This window comes from Bufo bufo, chromosome 1, assembly GCF_905171765.1.
Source record: "Bufo bufo chromosome 1, aBufBuf1.1, whole genome shotgun sequence".
In the NCBI taxonomy this organism is placed as follows: Eukaryota; Metazoa; Chordata; class Amphibia; order Anura; family Bufonidae; genus Bufo; species Bufo bufo.
Genome location: NC_053389.1, coordinates 674926178 through 674944054, shown reverse-complemented (window position 1 = coordinate 674944054; position 17877 = coordinate 674926178). Strand labels below are relative to the sequence as shown.

The following is a 17877-nucleotide window of genomic DNA, read 5'->3' as shown; positions in this document are numbered from 1 at the left end:
TTCTCACAGGGGTGCCCCCCACTATTAGTACCACTTCTCACAGAGGTGCCCCCCCACTATTAGTACCACTTCTCACAGGGGTGCCCCCAAAATATTAGTACCACTTCTCACAGGGGTGCCCTCACACTATTAGTACCACTTGTCACAGGGGTGCCCCCCACTATTAGTACCACTTGTTACAGGGGTGCCCCCCACTATTAGTACCACTTGTCACAGGGGTGCCCCCCCACTATTAGTACCACTTGTCACAGGGGTGCCCCCCACTATTAGTACCACTTGTCACAGGGGTGCCCCCCACTATTAGTAGCACTTGTCACAGGGGTGCCCCCCACTATTAGTACCACTTGTCACAGGGGTGCCCCCCACTATTAGTACCATTTCTCACAGGGGTGCCCCCCACTATTAGTACCACTTCTCACAGGGGTGCCCCACACTACTAGTACCAGTCTCACAGGGGTGCCCCACACTACTAGTACTAGTCTCACAGGGGTGCCCCACACTATTAGTACCACTTCTCACAGGGGTGCCCCCCACTATTAGTACCACTTCTCACAGGGGTGCCCCCCACTATTAGTACCACTTCTCACAGGGGTGCCCCCAAAATATTAGTACCACTTGTCACAGGGGTGCCCTCACACTATTAGTACCACTTGTCACAGGGGTGCCCCCCACTATTAGTACCACTTGTTACAGGGGTGCCCCCCACTATTAGTACCACTTGTCACAGGGGTGCCCCCCCACTATTAGTACCACTTGTCACAGGGGTGCCCCCCACTATTAGTACCACTTGTCACAGGGGTGCCCCCCACTAGTAGTACCACTTGTCACAGGGGTGCCCCCCACTATTAGTACCACTTGTCACAGGGGTGCCCCCCACTATTAGTACCACTTGTCACAGGGGTGCCCCCACTATTAGTACCATTTCTCACAGGGGTGCCCCCCACTATTAGTACCACTTCTCACAGGGGTGCCCCCCACTAGTACCACGTCTGACAGTGGGGCCCCCCACTACTAGTACCACTTCTCACAGGAGTGCCCTCACACTATTAGTACCACTCGTCACAGGGGTGCCCCACACTATTAGTACCAGTCTGACAGGGGGTGCCCCACACTACTAGTACCACGTCTCACAGGGGTGCCCCCGCCACACATGGCGCTCCACTCGGCGGGGACAGCATTTTGGCAGCCGCTGTGTGAGCGGCTCTTATAGGCTGGGGATGGCGGGGGCGGGGCGGACACACCCGGGCTGCTCAGCACTGAGGAGGCTCCTGTAGCGCTGGAGAAGTTGTCTCCGTGTCCTTCCTGCCCCTCTCACACCTTCTCTCCATCGGGTGGAAGGGAACCGCTCCCCATCAGATCCAGACCCCGCCAGAAGTCACCATGTCCACCTCGGATGATGTGGACGGGCTCGTCCGTCCTCACTATGGCTGTAAGTTACCAGGGCGGCGTGTTAACCACTGCAGTGCCGGTGGCATGAAGTTGTGGGGTGCGGGTTTGGGGGTCTCTGTGTCGGGGGTGAGAGAGGGGAGCAGCAGAGCCGGGTGCAGCCGTTTCCTGCCACGGAGTTCTCTCCCTGCGGGGGTAGTGTCCGTGCGCTCTGCTGTGCTGTGTACATGTACGTGTCCTCCAGGAGGGGGAGAGGGGCTCCAACTTCACTCAAGTGTTGTCACCACATGGGGTCTGCAGCCAAGGCAACGTGCTGTCAGAGAACTACAAGTCCCTGGATGCACCTGGACGTCTGCTTTCTGTATTCTTTTCAGTCATGATGAATGAAAGGCTTATTGCTCTCAGGATATGTTCTATGTATTGGGCTGTGCCCATGATGTGTGGTGCTACAGTTTGAAGGAGTGCCAGCTCTGTGCCAGTCAGCTGCCCACTAGACTCCACTTCCCGCCGAGAATAGGGGTGATGTGGAGGGACTACAACCCCCATTATAGAAGTTATAAAAAAGAGCGGTTCTGACATTTCCAAGCCCTTGGACAGAAGACTCTGCACAGAAATGTGACTGTGCACCATGGATGGACAGGACGGAGGACACTGTGTATATGGTGTGTGTGTATATAGTGCGCCCCACGGGGGACGTAACATATGAGGCATTTACCTCCGCAGAGGACACTGTGTCAGAAGAAATGGGGCCCATTGTAGGGGGTTAGATAGCAGTCCTCCACATGGGACTGCTCAGTCAGGACGGCTGCTGACCCTTGGTCCTATGTTATAGTCTCCTATAGGACCAGTAGCTGATAACCAGCAGCGTATACGTACTGGTTTACTGGACAGTGTGGTCGACTTGGAGTGATTAAGAATGCAGCTTACATGATGGAAAATAAGATTATGGCCACACCCGGATGGTGGAAGGTGACTGCACCACTGACGAGGGTGGAAGGTGACTGCACCACTGACGACGGTGTGTGATTGGTCCTCTGTATGGATGCATTTGTTTGACGTCATGTAGGGTTTTGACTGTGACATATAAGGTGCTGTTGGGTTCGCCATACTCATTAGATGAATGTCTGCCAAACTTGGCAATTTCTACAGAACCGACCACATGAGTGTGGGTCTGTTCCGACTCTCCTCTGACCTCAGATATTCAGGGTCAGGCATATAAAACTTTCCATGACTTTCAAATATTGCTACGCGGCTTAGACAGGGTGCTGAATCTTCTTAACGGGGTTCTCTGGGAATTAAGAAAATGAAAATACTTAAATATTACTTTATTATAAATATTCTCAAATGCCTTTCATTAGTTATAATGGCCCTTTTTTTCTGGGGAGCAATCATTAGGAGAAACAAAATGGCCGCTGTCCTATTAGTACACACAAAACCTGTCCTGATCACACATGAGGACAAGTTACAACACTGAGCTAAAGAGCTGCCTCATCCTCATCTCTGCTTGTCAGGAATTATGATCCTCAATACAGATGATAAGAACTTTAGCTGAATCTCATGAGAAGACAGGACAGACTGTGGTAATGGAGACTGTAAACAAGTGCTGCTGCTCACCTCACCCTCCTCTCATGTCTCCTCATCATCTCCATTCCCACAGAGATTCACCTGTATTCAGGATCATGATTCCTGACAAGCAGAGCAGAGATGAGGCAGCACTATGGCTCATTGTGGGGAAGTAACTTGTCCTCCTGTGTGATTAGGACAGGTTTTGTGTATACTGATAGGACGGCGGCCATTTTATTTCTACTAATGATTGCTCCCTAGAGAAAACAAGCCATTCTAAGTAATGAAAGGTATTTGTGAATATATTTATTATAAAATAATATTAAGGGATTCTGTCACAAAGTTTTGGGCTATAGAGCTGCGGACATGCACGGCTAGATCGCCGCTAGCATGTCTGCAATATACCGGTCCTATAGGGCTGTGCTTTTATTTTCTTTAAAAAAGGATTTTAGAGATATGTAAATTAGTCTTGTATGTGTCCAAGGGGCTGCACGAACCTTCCTGGAGCCCAGCCACGCCCGCCTGTGAAGGAGCCCAGCACCGCCTATGTCCTCTGAATCTCATCCTTTCACCAACGATAGATTGCCGTAATCTCGCCATGCGCAGTTCTTTCCCTGAGGCTGATGCCAGCACAGGGAAGGAACACTATACCGGCATTGCGCGAGCTCGCGGCAATCTATCGTTGATGAAAGGAGGAGATTCGGAGGACATAGGCGGTGCTGGGCTCCAGGAAGGTTCGTACAGCCCCTTGGACACATACAATACTCATTTACATATCTCTAAAATCCTTTTTTAAAGAAAATAAAAGCACACAGCCCTATAGGACCGGTATATTGCGGACATGCTAGCGGCAATCTAGCCGTGCATGTCCGCAGCTCTATAGCACAAAACTTGGTGACAGAATCCCTTTAAGGCCTCTTTCAGACGGGCGTTGCGGGAAAATGTGCGGGTGCGTTACGGGAACACCCGCGATTTTTCCGCGTGAGTGCAAAACATTGTAATGCGTTTTGCACTCGCGTGAGAAAAATCGCGCATGTTTGGTACCCGAACTTCTTCACAGAAGTTCGGGCTTGGGATCGGTGTTCTGTAGATTGTATTATTTTCCCTTATAACATGGTTATAAGGGAAAATAATAGCATTCTGAATACAGAATGCATAGTAAAACAGGGCTGGAGGGGTTGAAAAAAATTAATAATTTAACTCATCTTAATCCACTTGTTCGCGTAGCCAGCATCTCCTTCTGTCTTCATCTGATCTCTGTGCAGCAACAGGACCTGTGGTGAAGTCACTTCGGTCATCACATGATCTTTTACCATGGTGATGGATCATGTGATGACCGAAGTGACGTCACCAAAGGTCCTATTGCTGCACAGAGATCAGATGAAGACAGAAGGAGATGCCGGGCCGCGATCAAGTGGACTAAGGTGAGTTAAATTTTAAAAAAAAATTTTTTTAACCCCTCCAGCGATGTTTTACTATGCATTCTGTATTCAGAATGCTATTATTTTCCCTTATAACCATGTTATAAGGGAAAATAATAATAATGATCGGGTCTCCATCCCGATCGTCTCCTAGCAACCGTGCGTGAAAATCGCACCGCATCCGCACTTGCTTGCGGATGCTTTCGATTTTCACGCAACCCCATTCACTTCTATTGGGCCTGCGTTGCGTAAAAAACGCAGAATATAGAGCATGCTGCGATTTTCACGCAACGCACAAGTGATGCGTGAAAATCACTGCTCATGTGAACAGCCCCATAGAAATGAATGGGTCCGGATTCAGTGCGGGTGCAATGTGTTCACCTCACGCATCGCATCCGCGCGGAATACTCGCCCGTGTGAAAGGGGCCTAAGTATTTTCATTTCTTTTATTCCTGGAGAATCCCTTTAAAGAGACCAGTCCTGTGTGGAGACTTATTGGCAATGCTCCATGGGAAATGTATATGCAAAGAGATGCCTCCCACGGAAGAGAACTCTTTCATCATAACTATTGCTGTGCAAATCTGAGCTGAAATCTGTCGCATTAGCGAACACTTACCACATATTGGACTTATTTACATATTCATATGTACATTTCGTAACGTTTAGGGTTTGTTCATATCTCTGTTCTTCTGATCCAGATGCTAAAATAAAGGATTGTTTTTCTTTGTTTTTTTTCCCCTGTTCTTCTAACAGATCATAAGAATAGAAAACAAAACAGTAACGTGAACGAAGCTTTAGGCTAGGGTTACATGCAGAAAAGAATCGTGACTTTTTATGATAGTCAATAGTGTCTCACTACGACACGACAGTCGCAAAAAATCCATCCAAGTTGGATTTCTGTACAACTTTCATGTTGCAGTCGCAATTCCACACTATTGACTATCATTACCAAAAATGTCACGCGACTTTTTTGAGACATGCATGTTGCGTAACTCATGTCACAATGTAGTTGTACCCATATTGTCGTGTAGCCCTAGCCTTAAAGATGTTATAAATGGCAAAATAACATGAAAAAAATGGTCCATGTGAGACCTCGTTTCCATGTAATACCAATTCTGAAGCATCTATTTTTATCACTCTGTGCTCTGCCATTCTTTTATTATTCCTGCTAGAAGTAATGAATGAATTACTAGTAGTGTTGAGCAAAGTTCGGCTTACACGTTTCAGATCATCTAAGAATTCCTTTATGGATTCCGCTACCACGTTATGGAATCCGTAACAGAATTCTTAGATAACCCGAACCACAAGTTCGCTCAACACTAATTACTACCAGTTTGCAATGAAGGTCCAGCTGGGTGTTACCAGTTGGGGTGTGTTCCTGTACTGTCTGCCATCCAGTATCAGACTGTGCAGGGACACGCCCCAATTGGTATCCCATCTGGACCTTTATAGCAAACCGCTAGCAATCTATTCAAAACTTTCTAGCAGGCATAATAAAGGAATGACAGACACATCATAAAGTCATAAGAATAAATGCTCCAGGATTGTTTTTTCATGGGGACCTTTGTAAAGGGGGGTATTCCCACATTAGACATCCATAGCATATGTACCTATGTGAAGAATAGTGGTCCCCCGACCTGCCTGGTGAGGCGGCTGCCATGTCCAGGAGGAGAATGGATGTAGAGGTGACCATGTATTAGTGCAGCTCTATAGGAGTGAGGCCTCTTTCACAGGTCAGTGAATCATGGCCATGTGCTGTCCATGGAGCACCCACATATCCTTTGATTATAAATGTGTTCAGTGTTCACACATCAGTGGTTTTCCATGGACCGTGGGGGTGTGGTGACGCCACAGTAACATGCCCTCACACACATAATAGTCTATGGGTCCATGAAAACCACTGGCATAGCATGGCTGCCATCTGTGTTTGGTTTGTGGTTTTCACGTATGTCTGCTAGGGATGAGCGAATCGACTTCAGCTAAAACATCCAAAGTCGATTCGCATAAAAGTTCGTTCCAATACTGTATGGAGCAGGAGCTCCGTACAGTATTAGAATGTATTGGCTCTGATGAGCCGAAGTTATTGCTTTGCGAAGTCTTGCGAGACTTTGGGTAATAACTTTATAAATTAATTTGTACTGTAAAAAAACATTTCCCGAACTCTGGTTCGGTTCCAAGTGGTACCTTCCGAACCAGAGTTCGGGAAATGTTTTTTTACAGTATAAATTAATTTATGAAGTTATTGCGTAAAGTCTTACGAGACTTTGCGAAGCAATAACTTCGGCTCATCGGAGCCAATACATTCTAATACTGTACAGAGCTCCTGTGCCTTACAGTATTAGAACAAAGTTTTATGCAAATCAACTTCGGATGTTTCATCCAAAGTCTATTCGCTCATCCCTAATTTCTGCTAGAATATTTACTAGAAATTAAAGGGATTTTCTGTTTAAAAATGTTTTTTTTTTTTTAACATGTTCCTACAGCATGGCCCTTGAAACACAAGATTCATAATTGCCTGCTGCACACTGCCCCTGTCGTCTGTGTTGCCTCCATCTTCTGGTCCCGGCACTGCTTGTGGCCACAGACTGCTGAAGCCAGTCATTGGCGGGAGCGGTGCACGTGACCACGTCCATAACTAGCTGGATGTAAACCGTTCTGGGACCGAAAGATGGAGAGAACGGGGGCAGCGTGGACCGCAGCAGTGGGAGGAGCAGGTTAATATGGATCCTCTGTTTCAGGGGCCATGCTGCAGGAACTTGTTAAATTTTTTTTTTACCAGAAAACCCCTTTTAATAGTCACACCAAACACGGTCCCTTCAAGGACATGTTCACGTAGGAACCACTGACCATCTTGTCATCATGGACATGTGAAAGATGCTGTATGGAGACAGCCTCTCGGCCTTGCAGCTTTGTTCAACTGTTTCTCCTTTAGAAGAGTCTGGATGTGAAGGGTTGGCAGCCTCCTCACCAGGGGTCCTCCCTTCTGGTAGGTGTTGGTCCAAGAGATGGGACACTCCTGTATTGGACAGATTGGGGAGACCCTATCGCGCCTGTTCATTGTGTCTTATAGGGCACATAGTTTTATGCTGCCCTTTTTGCAGAGATTTTTGTAATCCCAGCAGAACCACAATGTGTTGTGTAATGCGAAGTCTTGTGTAAATGCCGCTATACTGTAAAGGGATATGATGAGTCACTAATGAATCCCAGATGCATCATGCATTCCCAGTATCTATATTGCGTAGTACCCGAGGATAAACCGTGAGGTATACTCACTCATCCACAGCTCGGACCGCCTGCGATCCTGAGCGCCAGTGGTCTCCGAGCCCCCACTCTGAATCCAGCGGTAGTGCACATGTCTGTCAACCGCACCGTTCATTTGTATGGGCCTGATGGAGCGATTTCTACGCCACTTCCGTCAAAGTGAATGGAGCGGTGGATCAATGTGCATAATGCATTGGGACAAAACTGATGAGGTTTTTTTCCGGTATTGAGACCCTTTACCTGATTTCGATACTGGAAAAGAATAACGCTAGTGTGAAAGTACCCTAACACCACCGATAAAGAATGCACTCTACACCCATTACTATAAAAGATTAAGATTAAAATACAAATACAAGGTTTTGCATTTACACCACAGATGAGGCGGCAAAATTTGCCACAGATTACACAGTGGTAAGAGCAAAATGCCGAAAAATAAAGCAGGACCTAAGACCGCACACGTAATATAATACGGACCCACAATGGAAAATAGTGTCAGTTTTATAGTAATGGCTGTAGAGTGCATTCTTTATCGGTGTTAACGTTTTCTAACCGTATACCGGAAAGATGTCAGATTTCATAAACCCTTGGCTGAGGGTTAAAACAGTTTTTATAACTTTCCTCTCCGTATGGCCGCGAGTTGACTACATTTAAAATCCATATCACTTGTGTAAGGCCCCATGCACAAGACCTTATCCGTTTTTCAGGCCGCAAATCGTGGATCCTCAAAATACGGATACGGTCCGTGTTGCATCTGCATTTTTTTGCGGACCCATTGACTTCACTTGGTCCGGAGTCCACATTTTGCATAGGACATATTCTATCTTTTTGCAAAGCGAACATACAGATGCGAAAAGCACATGGATCATCCTAAGACTATGTCCTCAAAATGCGGACCACGGACGTATTGATAATAGGTCAGCAAATAAAATGAAGATGGCACACATCTGTGTATTTTGCACATGACCGCAAAACAGACATGGTCATTTGCATAAGGCCTCAAGTCCTATTATGTCCTGCTGCTTAACCTCTATTTCTATGATTTAGTGCCTCCCGCTGAGAAATATACCATAGTATTGCTACAGGCGCTGGGGGCAATTTGGAGTAATAGTGTTCATAGACTCCTATGGAGCCAATAGCGTGGGGGGGACGGGACGGAAAAGAGCCTCCCTAGCATCACAGTGCGGGCATCACAAGAAACGTGGGTGTCGGGGAAGTACAATCTGTATGAAGGGCCCGGGCATTTTTGGGGTTGGATAACCCCTTAGTGGGCGACATGTTACATACAGTACTGCTTTGCACATAATAAGATTATTTCACAATTCTACAAGATGGAAACGCTATAAATCATGTGCTTACAAGCAGAACACTGAAAGCTGCAATTTACTTTGCACTATTATTTGGATTCGGAGTCCTCTACATGAATCGCCTCATTTCTTGTGTAACCCTGCTTTTCTGTGTCCTGACATTTACAGAGCAGATTAAGAATTGCAGAAAACTTTTAACTTGATAAGATTGAAGCAATGCCTTTCAGGGCATACTGGTGGTAGCCATATTTGGGTCTGAACCAGAACATTACTGGTTTTGGCTCACAATAACTGAAGTGTGAACTCGGCCTGTTCTGCTCCGAGCAGAGCCCATAACTGCCAAAGGGACACAGTGCTCAACTAAGGGACTCTGCTTCCTCAGGGGTCTTGGAGTCTGTACCCCCATCTGAAAAGGGCTTTCTCGTAATCTGAAAAGCTTCATGGGGTATTAATGAGAGCACAATTAACGGTCAGACTGGTGCCTGTCACCAGCTACTTCCAATTTACAAGTGACTGTGCTGCTTTTCAACTCCCCCCCCCCCCCCCCCCCCCCCCCCAAAAAAAATCTAAATTATATATATATATATATATATATATATCCATATCCATCTCAGTCATGCTAAACCTGCGGCCCTCCAGCTGTTGCAAAACTACAACTCCCATCATTCCCGGACTTCCTACAGCAGGGCATGGTGGGAGTTGTAGTTTTCTATCTAATGTATCTATCACCCCTTTTGTCTTTGTGTCCAAGTACTGAATGAATGGTCAGTATGAATGAATGTGTTTGCTGGTGCCAGGAAGAATAGAGGGAGTGATCATGGGCTTACAGCGCCTCACTCCAATTCCTCTGGTTAAACAGGTGGGCGAGGGTGGTTACATCAGAGGTCTGTGAGAATGAGACCAAACGGTGTGGTTTGGTTGTATGCAGTAGGGATCGACCGATATTGATTTTTTTTTTTTTGAGCTGATACCGATAATCTGTGAACTTTCAGGCCGATAGCCGATCATTTATACCGATATTCTGTGCATTTTCAGTTTTGAAAAAAATAATTCCTACACCGATCTGCTGAAAATGAACATGTTTATTGTTGACATTTATCTTTTTTTGTAAATATCTTTATTTTTCGTTTATACTTAATATTTTGGTGTTTGTGTTTTATTTTTTTTTTCCTATTAGCCCCCTTAGAGGCCAGATCCCTTGTCCTATTCACCCTGATAGAGCTCTCTTAGGGTGAATAGGACGTCACACTCCCCCTGCTGCCCTGGGCTTTGTGCACACAGCAGCAGGGAGCCGACTATGGCAGCCAGGGCTTCAGTAGCGTCATTGGCTGCCATGGTAACCGATCGGAGCCCCAGGCTTACACTGCTGGGGCTCCGATCAGAATCTGCCACTGTACCACCAATGCGGAGGGGAGAGGGGACCCTGTGGCCAATGCCACCAATGTCTAATACTGCGCCACCAATGTCGCAGCGACCTCTATGAGCGGTAGCTGCGATTTGCGGAAGTTAACCCGTGTGGCAGGGGTTAACTGCCGCAGATAGCAACTACTTGTCATAGAGGTCAGGTGCAGTTATATGATTCTGCAGCCAGCACCCGCCTCCTGTTGAATTTGAAAGAATGAGTGAGTCAACATCATTGGTGGCGCAGTGACCACAGCCCCTCCCCTCCTCTTCTCCTCTCTCCTCTCATTGGTGGCAGCAGCAGCACAGGGGAAGGGAGACACTGCTTCCTTCTCCCCTGTACTGCTGAGGGAACACGGATCGCGCTGACAGCAGTGCGATCCATGTTCGCTATTCGTTATCGGCAAGGTTAGATGCCAATAAGGGTCTATTCACACGTCCGCAATTTCTTTCTGCATTTTGCGGAACGGAATTGCGGACCCATTCATTTCTATGGGGCTGCACGATGTGCTGCCCAGATTCGGAATTGCGGACAAGAATAGGCATATTCTATTAGTGCCGGCAATGTGCGGTCCGCAAAATGCGGAGCGCACATTGCCGCTGTCCGTGTTTTGTGGATCCGCAAAACACGTTACGGACGTCTGAATGGAGCCTAACTTAGAAAATCCTGAATATCGGCCGATAATATCGATCCCTAGTATGCAGTCTCTAATTAAACTACTGAAGACTGCACTGTTCAGTGGATCTGAAGGTGCTGCCCGGCCATTAACAATACAGACCAACGAAACAGTTTAGTTAGAGCCCGCTGGGCTCCATCACTGCTCCGAGCTCCTAGACAGTGGCAGCTGCTAGCCCCAACACTTCAGGGTTCATAGTACACTGTACAACATAAAAAGCAGAAGGTGATGGGCCGCAGCAATGCCTTTATATTGTGTAGTGGTCTGTGAGGTCGTGGCACTGAGATCTACAACAGCCATGCCTCTTCCAGTAGAAGTTCCAGGAAAGAGAAGCTAAACAGACCCTATATGACACCATGATGTAATCTCTAGTGGCGTCACAGCTTCCTTCTGCCTTATCAAGAAATGTCTTGTTTGTGTGTCAAAACTATTCCTGCATCTCCTCAAAGGGTGTGTATGTGCGACTTGGCACGGAGTCCATAACATATGTGCTGAAAAGTGTCACACGTATGATAGACTATGTCAGACATGACGCCTCATGCAGGTGCTGCTACATTTCAGACATCCATCAGTAAGCCCCACTCCGTCTCCTGTATCATAATTAGTAATCACAAATTATTTAGAAGATAAATTGTATTTATTGGACTTTTAATTTCTTGTGAGTAAATGATTGATTAATACATTATTAATACTAAATCATTTTAATCTGAAGCTTGAGTTGGAGTCGGCAGACTTCTCCTCTGACTCTAGCTCTTAGGCTACTTTCACACTTGCGACAGAGTGATGTGGCAAGCAGTTTTGTCGCCAAAACGTATGCCAACTGATGGCATTTGTAAGACTGATCAGGATCCTGATCCGTCTTACAAATGCATTGAAATGCCTTATCCGTCTTTCCGGTGTCATCCGGAAAAACGGATCCGGCATTTATTTTTTTCACTTTTTTTTTTTCGGTCTACGAATGCGCAGACCGGAAAGGGTGGATCCAGCATTCCGGTATTTTGAATGTCTGATCCGGCACTAATACATTTCTATGGAAAAAAAGGCAAGTATGCGTTTTTTTTTTTGGGCCGGAGATTAAACCGTAGCATGCTACGGTATTATCTCCGTCCTGATCAGTCAAAAAGACTGAACTGAAGACATCCTGATGCATCCTGAACGGATTACTCTCCATTCAGAATGCATTAGTATAAAACTGATTCGTTCTTTTTCCGGTATAGAGCCCCTAGGACGGAACGCTATGCCGGAAAAGAAAAATGCTAGTGTGAAAGTACCCTTAACTGGGCTGTAATTTAGGGGGTTGTCAGTATTTATTTCCATGATATGGGGTGCTCAGGAAATGTAGGTTCTCTCCATAGAGAGCTGTGACCATTTCTTGTCCGTACAACCATCTGTTGATGATCAGCATGTGACTTTGACACACATCCCACCCCTTTCCCATCCCAGAGTCCTTGGGATCAGATCTTGTGGTCTGCAAACTGTGAATTTACTTGATGGACTAAATATCCTCATAGGGGTATATTTCACTGAATTTTTTAGGGTTCATGTTGTCCTCTTGGAGTTGTCCGCTTTGTCTTAAATATGCCCACCATTTCAGATAAATGTATAATCTGGTAGTCCTTACAGCTGGTACCCTTACTTGTTTTTCTGGCAGAATTAGCAGATGCCTTTAGAGGATTGACTTGGGAAGACAGCCCCTTTTGCAAAAATGTATGATGCCCACAAGTCATCTGGACAGGGGTTGTCTTAGTGAGACAACCTCTTAGTCTAGGAGCAGTAACAACGTGCAATAGGGAGAGCAGGAGAATCTACATGGAAGGTCTATGTAGAATGTCCCATTTACAGCACAGGTTTGTCAATGTATCTGGAATTAGAGGTATGGTTTAGTTTTGTGCATTTTTAGGTAGCAAGAGGCCCTTGACGTCGACAGTTGTGAGAGTTCACATTACAGTTTACAGGACTTCTCCGCTCAGACAGTCTCTACTGGCCATCTGACCATATGCAGATCACCATTTGCCCCAGTGAAATCCACAAGGATCGGTTGTAGGCAGTGTTCATTTTCCCTGTAGCACCACCACAGGTGACATTAAGCATTACACAGTTCTCATTCAGATCAATAGGTTGCCAGTGTAATGGAGAACAGGGCGGGTCCTCCAGAGAGAGAAAAAGGGAGACGCTCTGTCACCGTTGCCCAATCTGACCAAGAGATGAGGGTCCGGAACACAGGACGCCCCTCTGTTAACTCAGAATTCCCTAATATGGGTTATCTAACCCGGATTCGCACTGTAGTGTGCTTGAATTGTTCTCATGTTTATGGTGTAGGGCTGTAATGCCTGCGGCTTCCCTTCAGGAAATACCGGACTGGACAAAAACAATCTTAGTTAATTAGCTCATGCATTGCATTCTCCAAGAATCCTAGCTTTCCTAGTTATGCAAAAGGCATTACCTGGAGTCCTCAGTAATGGCTGCATTTTGCATTGAGGACTGATTTTTGTGTGTTGGTTATTTCTTTTTCTATAGATTTTTGTACTGCTGAAGTCTGTAACTGCACTGGTCCACTAAAGGGTTATTCCAGGATTTTTATATTGATGGACTATCCTAAGGATTGGCCATAACTATCTGATCGGACAGGGTCCAACACCCCTGCTGAACTGTTGCGGAGTAACTATGGTGGTGGAAATAGATGCCATGCCCAGAACTACATGGCTCCATTCATTGTGTAGTGTACAGAGCTGGTTACTGTAGTTCTACTTCCTTTCACTTCAGTGGAAGCCGCGCTGTGGTTACCGGCTCTGTCCACTACACAATGGATGAAGCCTCCTCTGCCGGATTTACTGCCGAACAGTTAAAGTGGTTGGCACTTTCTGGATGCTTGTGACCAATGTGTAGGTAAGGTGAGTATATGGCACTTAGTAATATAGCCTTTGTTGATATTCTGTGCCATTTGCTATATTTCATAAATGGTATACCCTTGTTGGGCAAATCTTCTGGGCTTTTCACAAAGGTCCTGTCCATAAGATGGCCGCAGATGGAGGGTCATGTGACCAAGCACTTCATTCGGCTTCCTCCATTCAAACTCACTGCACCTGACCTAAGCTTCCAACAGTACAAGTGCATATGGCAGGTGCAGAGTATTTGATTGGAGGAGACGGAGTGATTTGCCTGGTCACATGACCCTCCATCAGCAGCCATTTTATGGACAGGACCTCCATGTGGACAGCACAAAAGACTTGGCCAACAAGGGGGTATATCTCATGAAATGGGGCAGAATGTCAACAAAGGCTGTATTAGTAAGAGCCATATAGTCATCCTACCTACACATTGGTCAACAGTAACCAGAAAGTGGCCGACCCCTTTTAATCGGCAGGGCAACTAACGTTGCACTCTCGGTGTATAGAGAATGAATGCACGAATTCTGAGAAAGTGTCTAGGACTTAGAAACTATTGCAGTATTAAAGAGATTCTGTCAGCAAGATTTTCGATATAGAGCTGTTCATATCATCCCATCAGTCTCCATTATCTGATTAAAAATATACTAGTTTTACCCCCACCTGTCCTTTTTTCATTTTTTATAAAAATCGGTTTTATTTATACGCTAATTACCTTACTAACGGGCCCAAGGGGCTGTCCCTCTGGCCTTTTGTGCCCAGCCGCGCCCCTTACCTCGTAGCCCAGCGCCCCCACTGCTAATTACTCACTCCTCTCATCGCCGATGGTGCGCCGTAATCTCGCGCATGTGCCCTGGATCGACGGGTCAGCGACTGCGAGCGAAGTGCGCAGACAGCTGGTGCATGCGCGCTTCGTTCGCTGAGGCTGCTGCCAGGACTGCTGCCAAAAATGAAAGGACAGGTGGGGGTAAAACGAGTATATTTTTAATTAGATAATGGAGACTGATGGGATGATATGAACAGCTCTATATCGAAAATCTTGCTGACAGAATCCCTTCAAGTCACTTCATTATATAATTTGTGTGGGGGGGTCTTCTAATCTGATACCCCTTTCAAGCTGAATTCATATTGGGTTCATGGTATACATTTGTATACCAAATGTATACACCAGACAGTCTTAAAGGGGCTGTGCAGGCCATTTATAGTCAGGATAAGTCATCAATATCTGATCAGTGGGGGTCTGACACCAGGCACCCGCCAATCAGCTGTTTGAATAGAAGGCGGTGCTCCATGCGTCATTACACTGCCCGTCGTATCGGAATTTTTGGCGGTGTAGTGTAATTCACTTGAATGGACCATATACTTGTAATTAGACTATGCTACTACTACAATGGAGACGACCCGTAGTGTAATGAAGAGGAAGCCACTCTTACATGGAGTGCCGCCTCATCAAACAGCTGATCACCAGGGGTGCTGGGTGTCGGATCCCCGCCGATCGGATATATATAGCTTGCACAATCCCTTTAGGGTAACGCCTGGGCCTCACCATCTGTGGTTAAAGGCCATGCTAAAATGACAGATATTGCTCAATTTATGTTTCATTTCTCTCCTGATTTACGTGTAGTATAAAATAGACCAAAGACCGCTGCAGCCATAGAAAGGACTGTGTAGAGTATAATCACTTCTGCCAAAAACTGCCTGCTAACCGGTACTTCACCAGCAGCTAAGGGGGCGTCCTTGATGAGGCCCACCACACATTTTGAGAAGCACCGGTGTAGATGGCCAGATGCTGGTAAGCCCTCACATCTGCCACTGAAGAAAACCATGTTCCTTATTTATTTTGCGTTGTGATGTGCATTGAGCAAAGATATTTTGAGGGATTGGTGGTTCAAATTGAATCATTTGTAGCCATAGTTGGTCCCTTGTCAGTGAAGTAAAGTATTTTGTATCATTGCTGAATTCATCATCATATAAAGATATTAGAAATCACCAAGCCACTAGCCTGTAACTGCTGCATTTAGATTGGGGAATCTCCTATGTCTACCAGTGGACTTCACTGTGGATTTGCCCTGAACACAATAGTTCATAGATTTATTTATTTTTTTGTCCTACATTTGGGTGTAGCCTTCTTTAGGCTTCATGCACACAGTCGTGTCCATATTTTGGTCCGCAAGTAACGGATCTGCCCAATACGTACACTTTCTGTGTGCATTCTGTATTTTCCCATTCTCATCAATACAAAGGGACGTTCTTGTCTGCAAATGGACAAGACTAGGACCTGTTCCATAGTTTGTGGACTGACTACGGGGATCCTCCAAAAAATGAGGATGTTTTCATGGTCCCTTAGAAATTAACGGGTCAGTCAGCTACCTGCAAAGAATGCAGATGAAAAATCCAGATGTGTGCATGAGACCTTGTAGTAGTTTTCACCCACCTACCGGCCACCAGTGCGCTATTCCTGAGGGCATATAAGGGCAGGAATAAGGATATTACATTTTTTGAATAGGAAAAAGACCCTTCCTTTACAGGTGACAACACTGATATGTGAGCCTTGGGCGGTGTGCGTCTCATGAGTTCTCAGCTGCTAGTGATGTGGCGTTCTAGCACTTGTGACTGCTGAGGCCAGGGATTGGCTGCAGCGGTCATGGAACCAAGCTAGCAGGGAACCGAAGCAGCCAGGAATAGGACTGCGACGCTGGAAAGTAGAGACTATGGGCTGAGGATTGGGCTGTGGGCTACTAACCCGGACAACCCCTTGAAGCATCCCACATGTCTTTTCTTATTATCCTTTCAGCCTCACATGTTTTTGCTGTTAAACTTTCATGGATGACTGGGCAGCTATGTGAGGGCATGTTTACTTATGTGAGCTTGTTAAAAGCTGCATGACACACTGTATCCTTTCTACTCCCCCATAATGGCCTATGTGTGCACAGTCATCAGGCAGGCCCAGAACAACAGTAACCATAGCTCTGAAGTCCCCATAAACCTTCTACAGAAATGACTACTTAAAGGCACCTTGACACAAGCCGATTATCCTGTAAATTATTGTCAAATCGAGCGAAACTGCACGATTATCGAGCAGCGTAAAAGCAATGAGCGATAGAGAGACAGCCAACAATCGGTAGATTTCTCGCTGGTTCAATCGTTTGTGTGGGCACAGAATTCATCGTTGGGCGTTAACGATTTCATACGTGTAAACAGGAATCGTTCACTGCATACACGATTACACCGTGGGTGTGTTTAAGCGCGCCACTCAAATTATCGCAACTGCTTTACAAACAATAGAATATGTGATCGAAATTACGATTTTGTGAACAACAATCGGCGCGTCTAAAGAGTCATTGTTAAAACGTTCACTACACCAAGGAACGACTCCTTTGTCGCTCAGTCTTGGGCTACTTTCACACTAGCGTTTTTTGCTGATCCGTCATGGATCTGCAAAAACGCTTCCGTTACAATAATAAAACCGCATGCATTCGTCATAAACTGATCCGGTTGTATTATGTCTTATATAGCCAAGACGGATCCGTCATGAACTCCATTGAAAGTCAATGGGGGACAGATCCGTTTTCTATTGTCAGAGTTTGGCTCCGCAACGTTTTGGTGTCCGCCTCCAGAGCGGAATGGTGACTGAACGGAGACAAACTGAGGCATTCTCAGCGGATCTGTTTCCATTCAGAATGCATTAGGGCAACCTGATCCGTTTTGGACCGCTTGCGAGAGCCCTGAACGGATCTCACAAACAGAAAGCCAAAACGTGAAAGTAGCCTTACCGATCCTGTCTGTTCCGTGGCCCCACAAAAAAGATAGAACGTCCTATCCTTGTCTGTTTTGCAGACAAGGATAGGACCGTTTTACAGAGGGCAGGACTTTGAACACACATGGCCGGTATCTTTGTTTTGCAGGTCTGCGATCTGCGGACCGCAAAAAACGACTATGGTCGTGTGCATGAACCCTGAGTCAGTAGGCCATGTTCGGA

General features: G+C 46.1%; 1 protein-coding gene across 1 annotated transcript in view; it reads left to right on the top strand.

The window, feature by feature from the left end:
* The first annotated feature begins 1229 nt into the window (after nt 1–1229).
* Nucleotides 1230–17877, top strand: part of IQGAP1 (IQ motif containing GTPase activating protein 1) — a 146794-nt gene continuing 130146 nt past the window's right edge. The window contains exon 1 of the mRNA XM_040414082.1: nt 1230–1429. Coding sequence (XP_040270016.1) covers nt 1381–1429 — 49 coding nt within the window. The 5' untranslated portion in view covers nt 1230–1380. The remainder of the gene's footprint in view (nt 1430–17877) is intronic.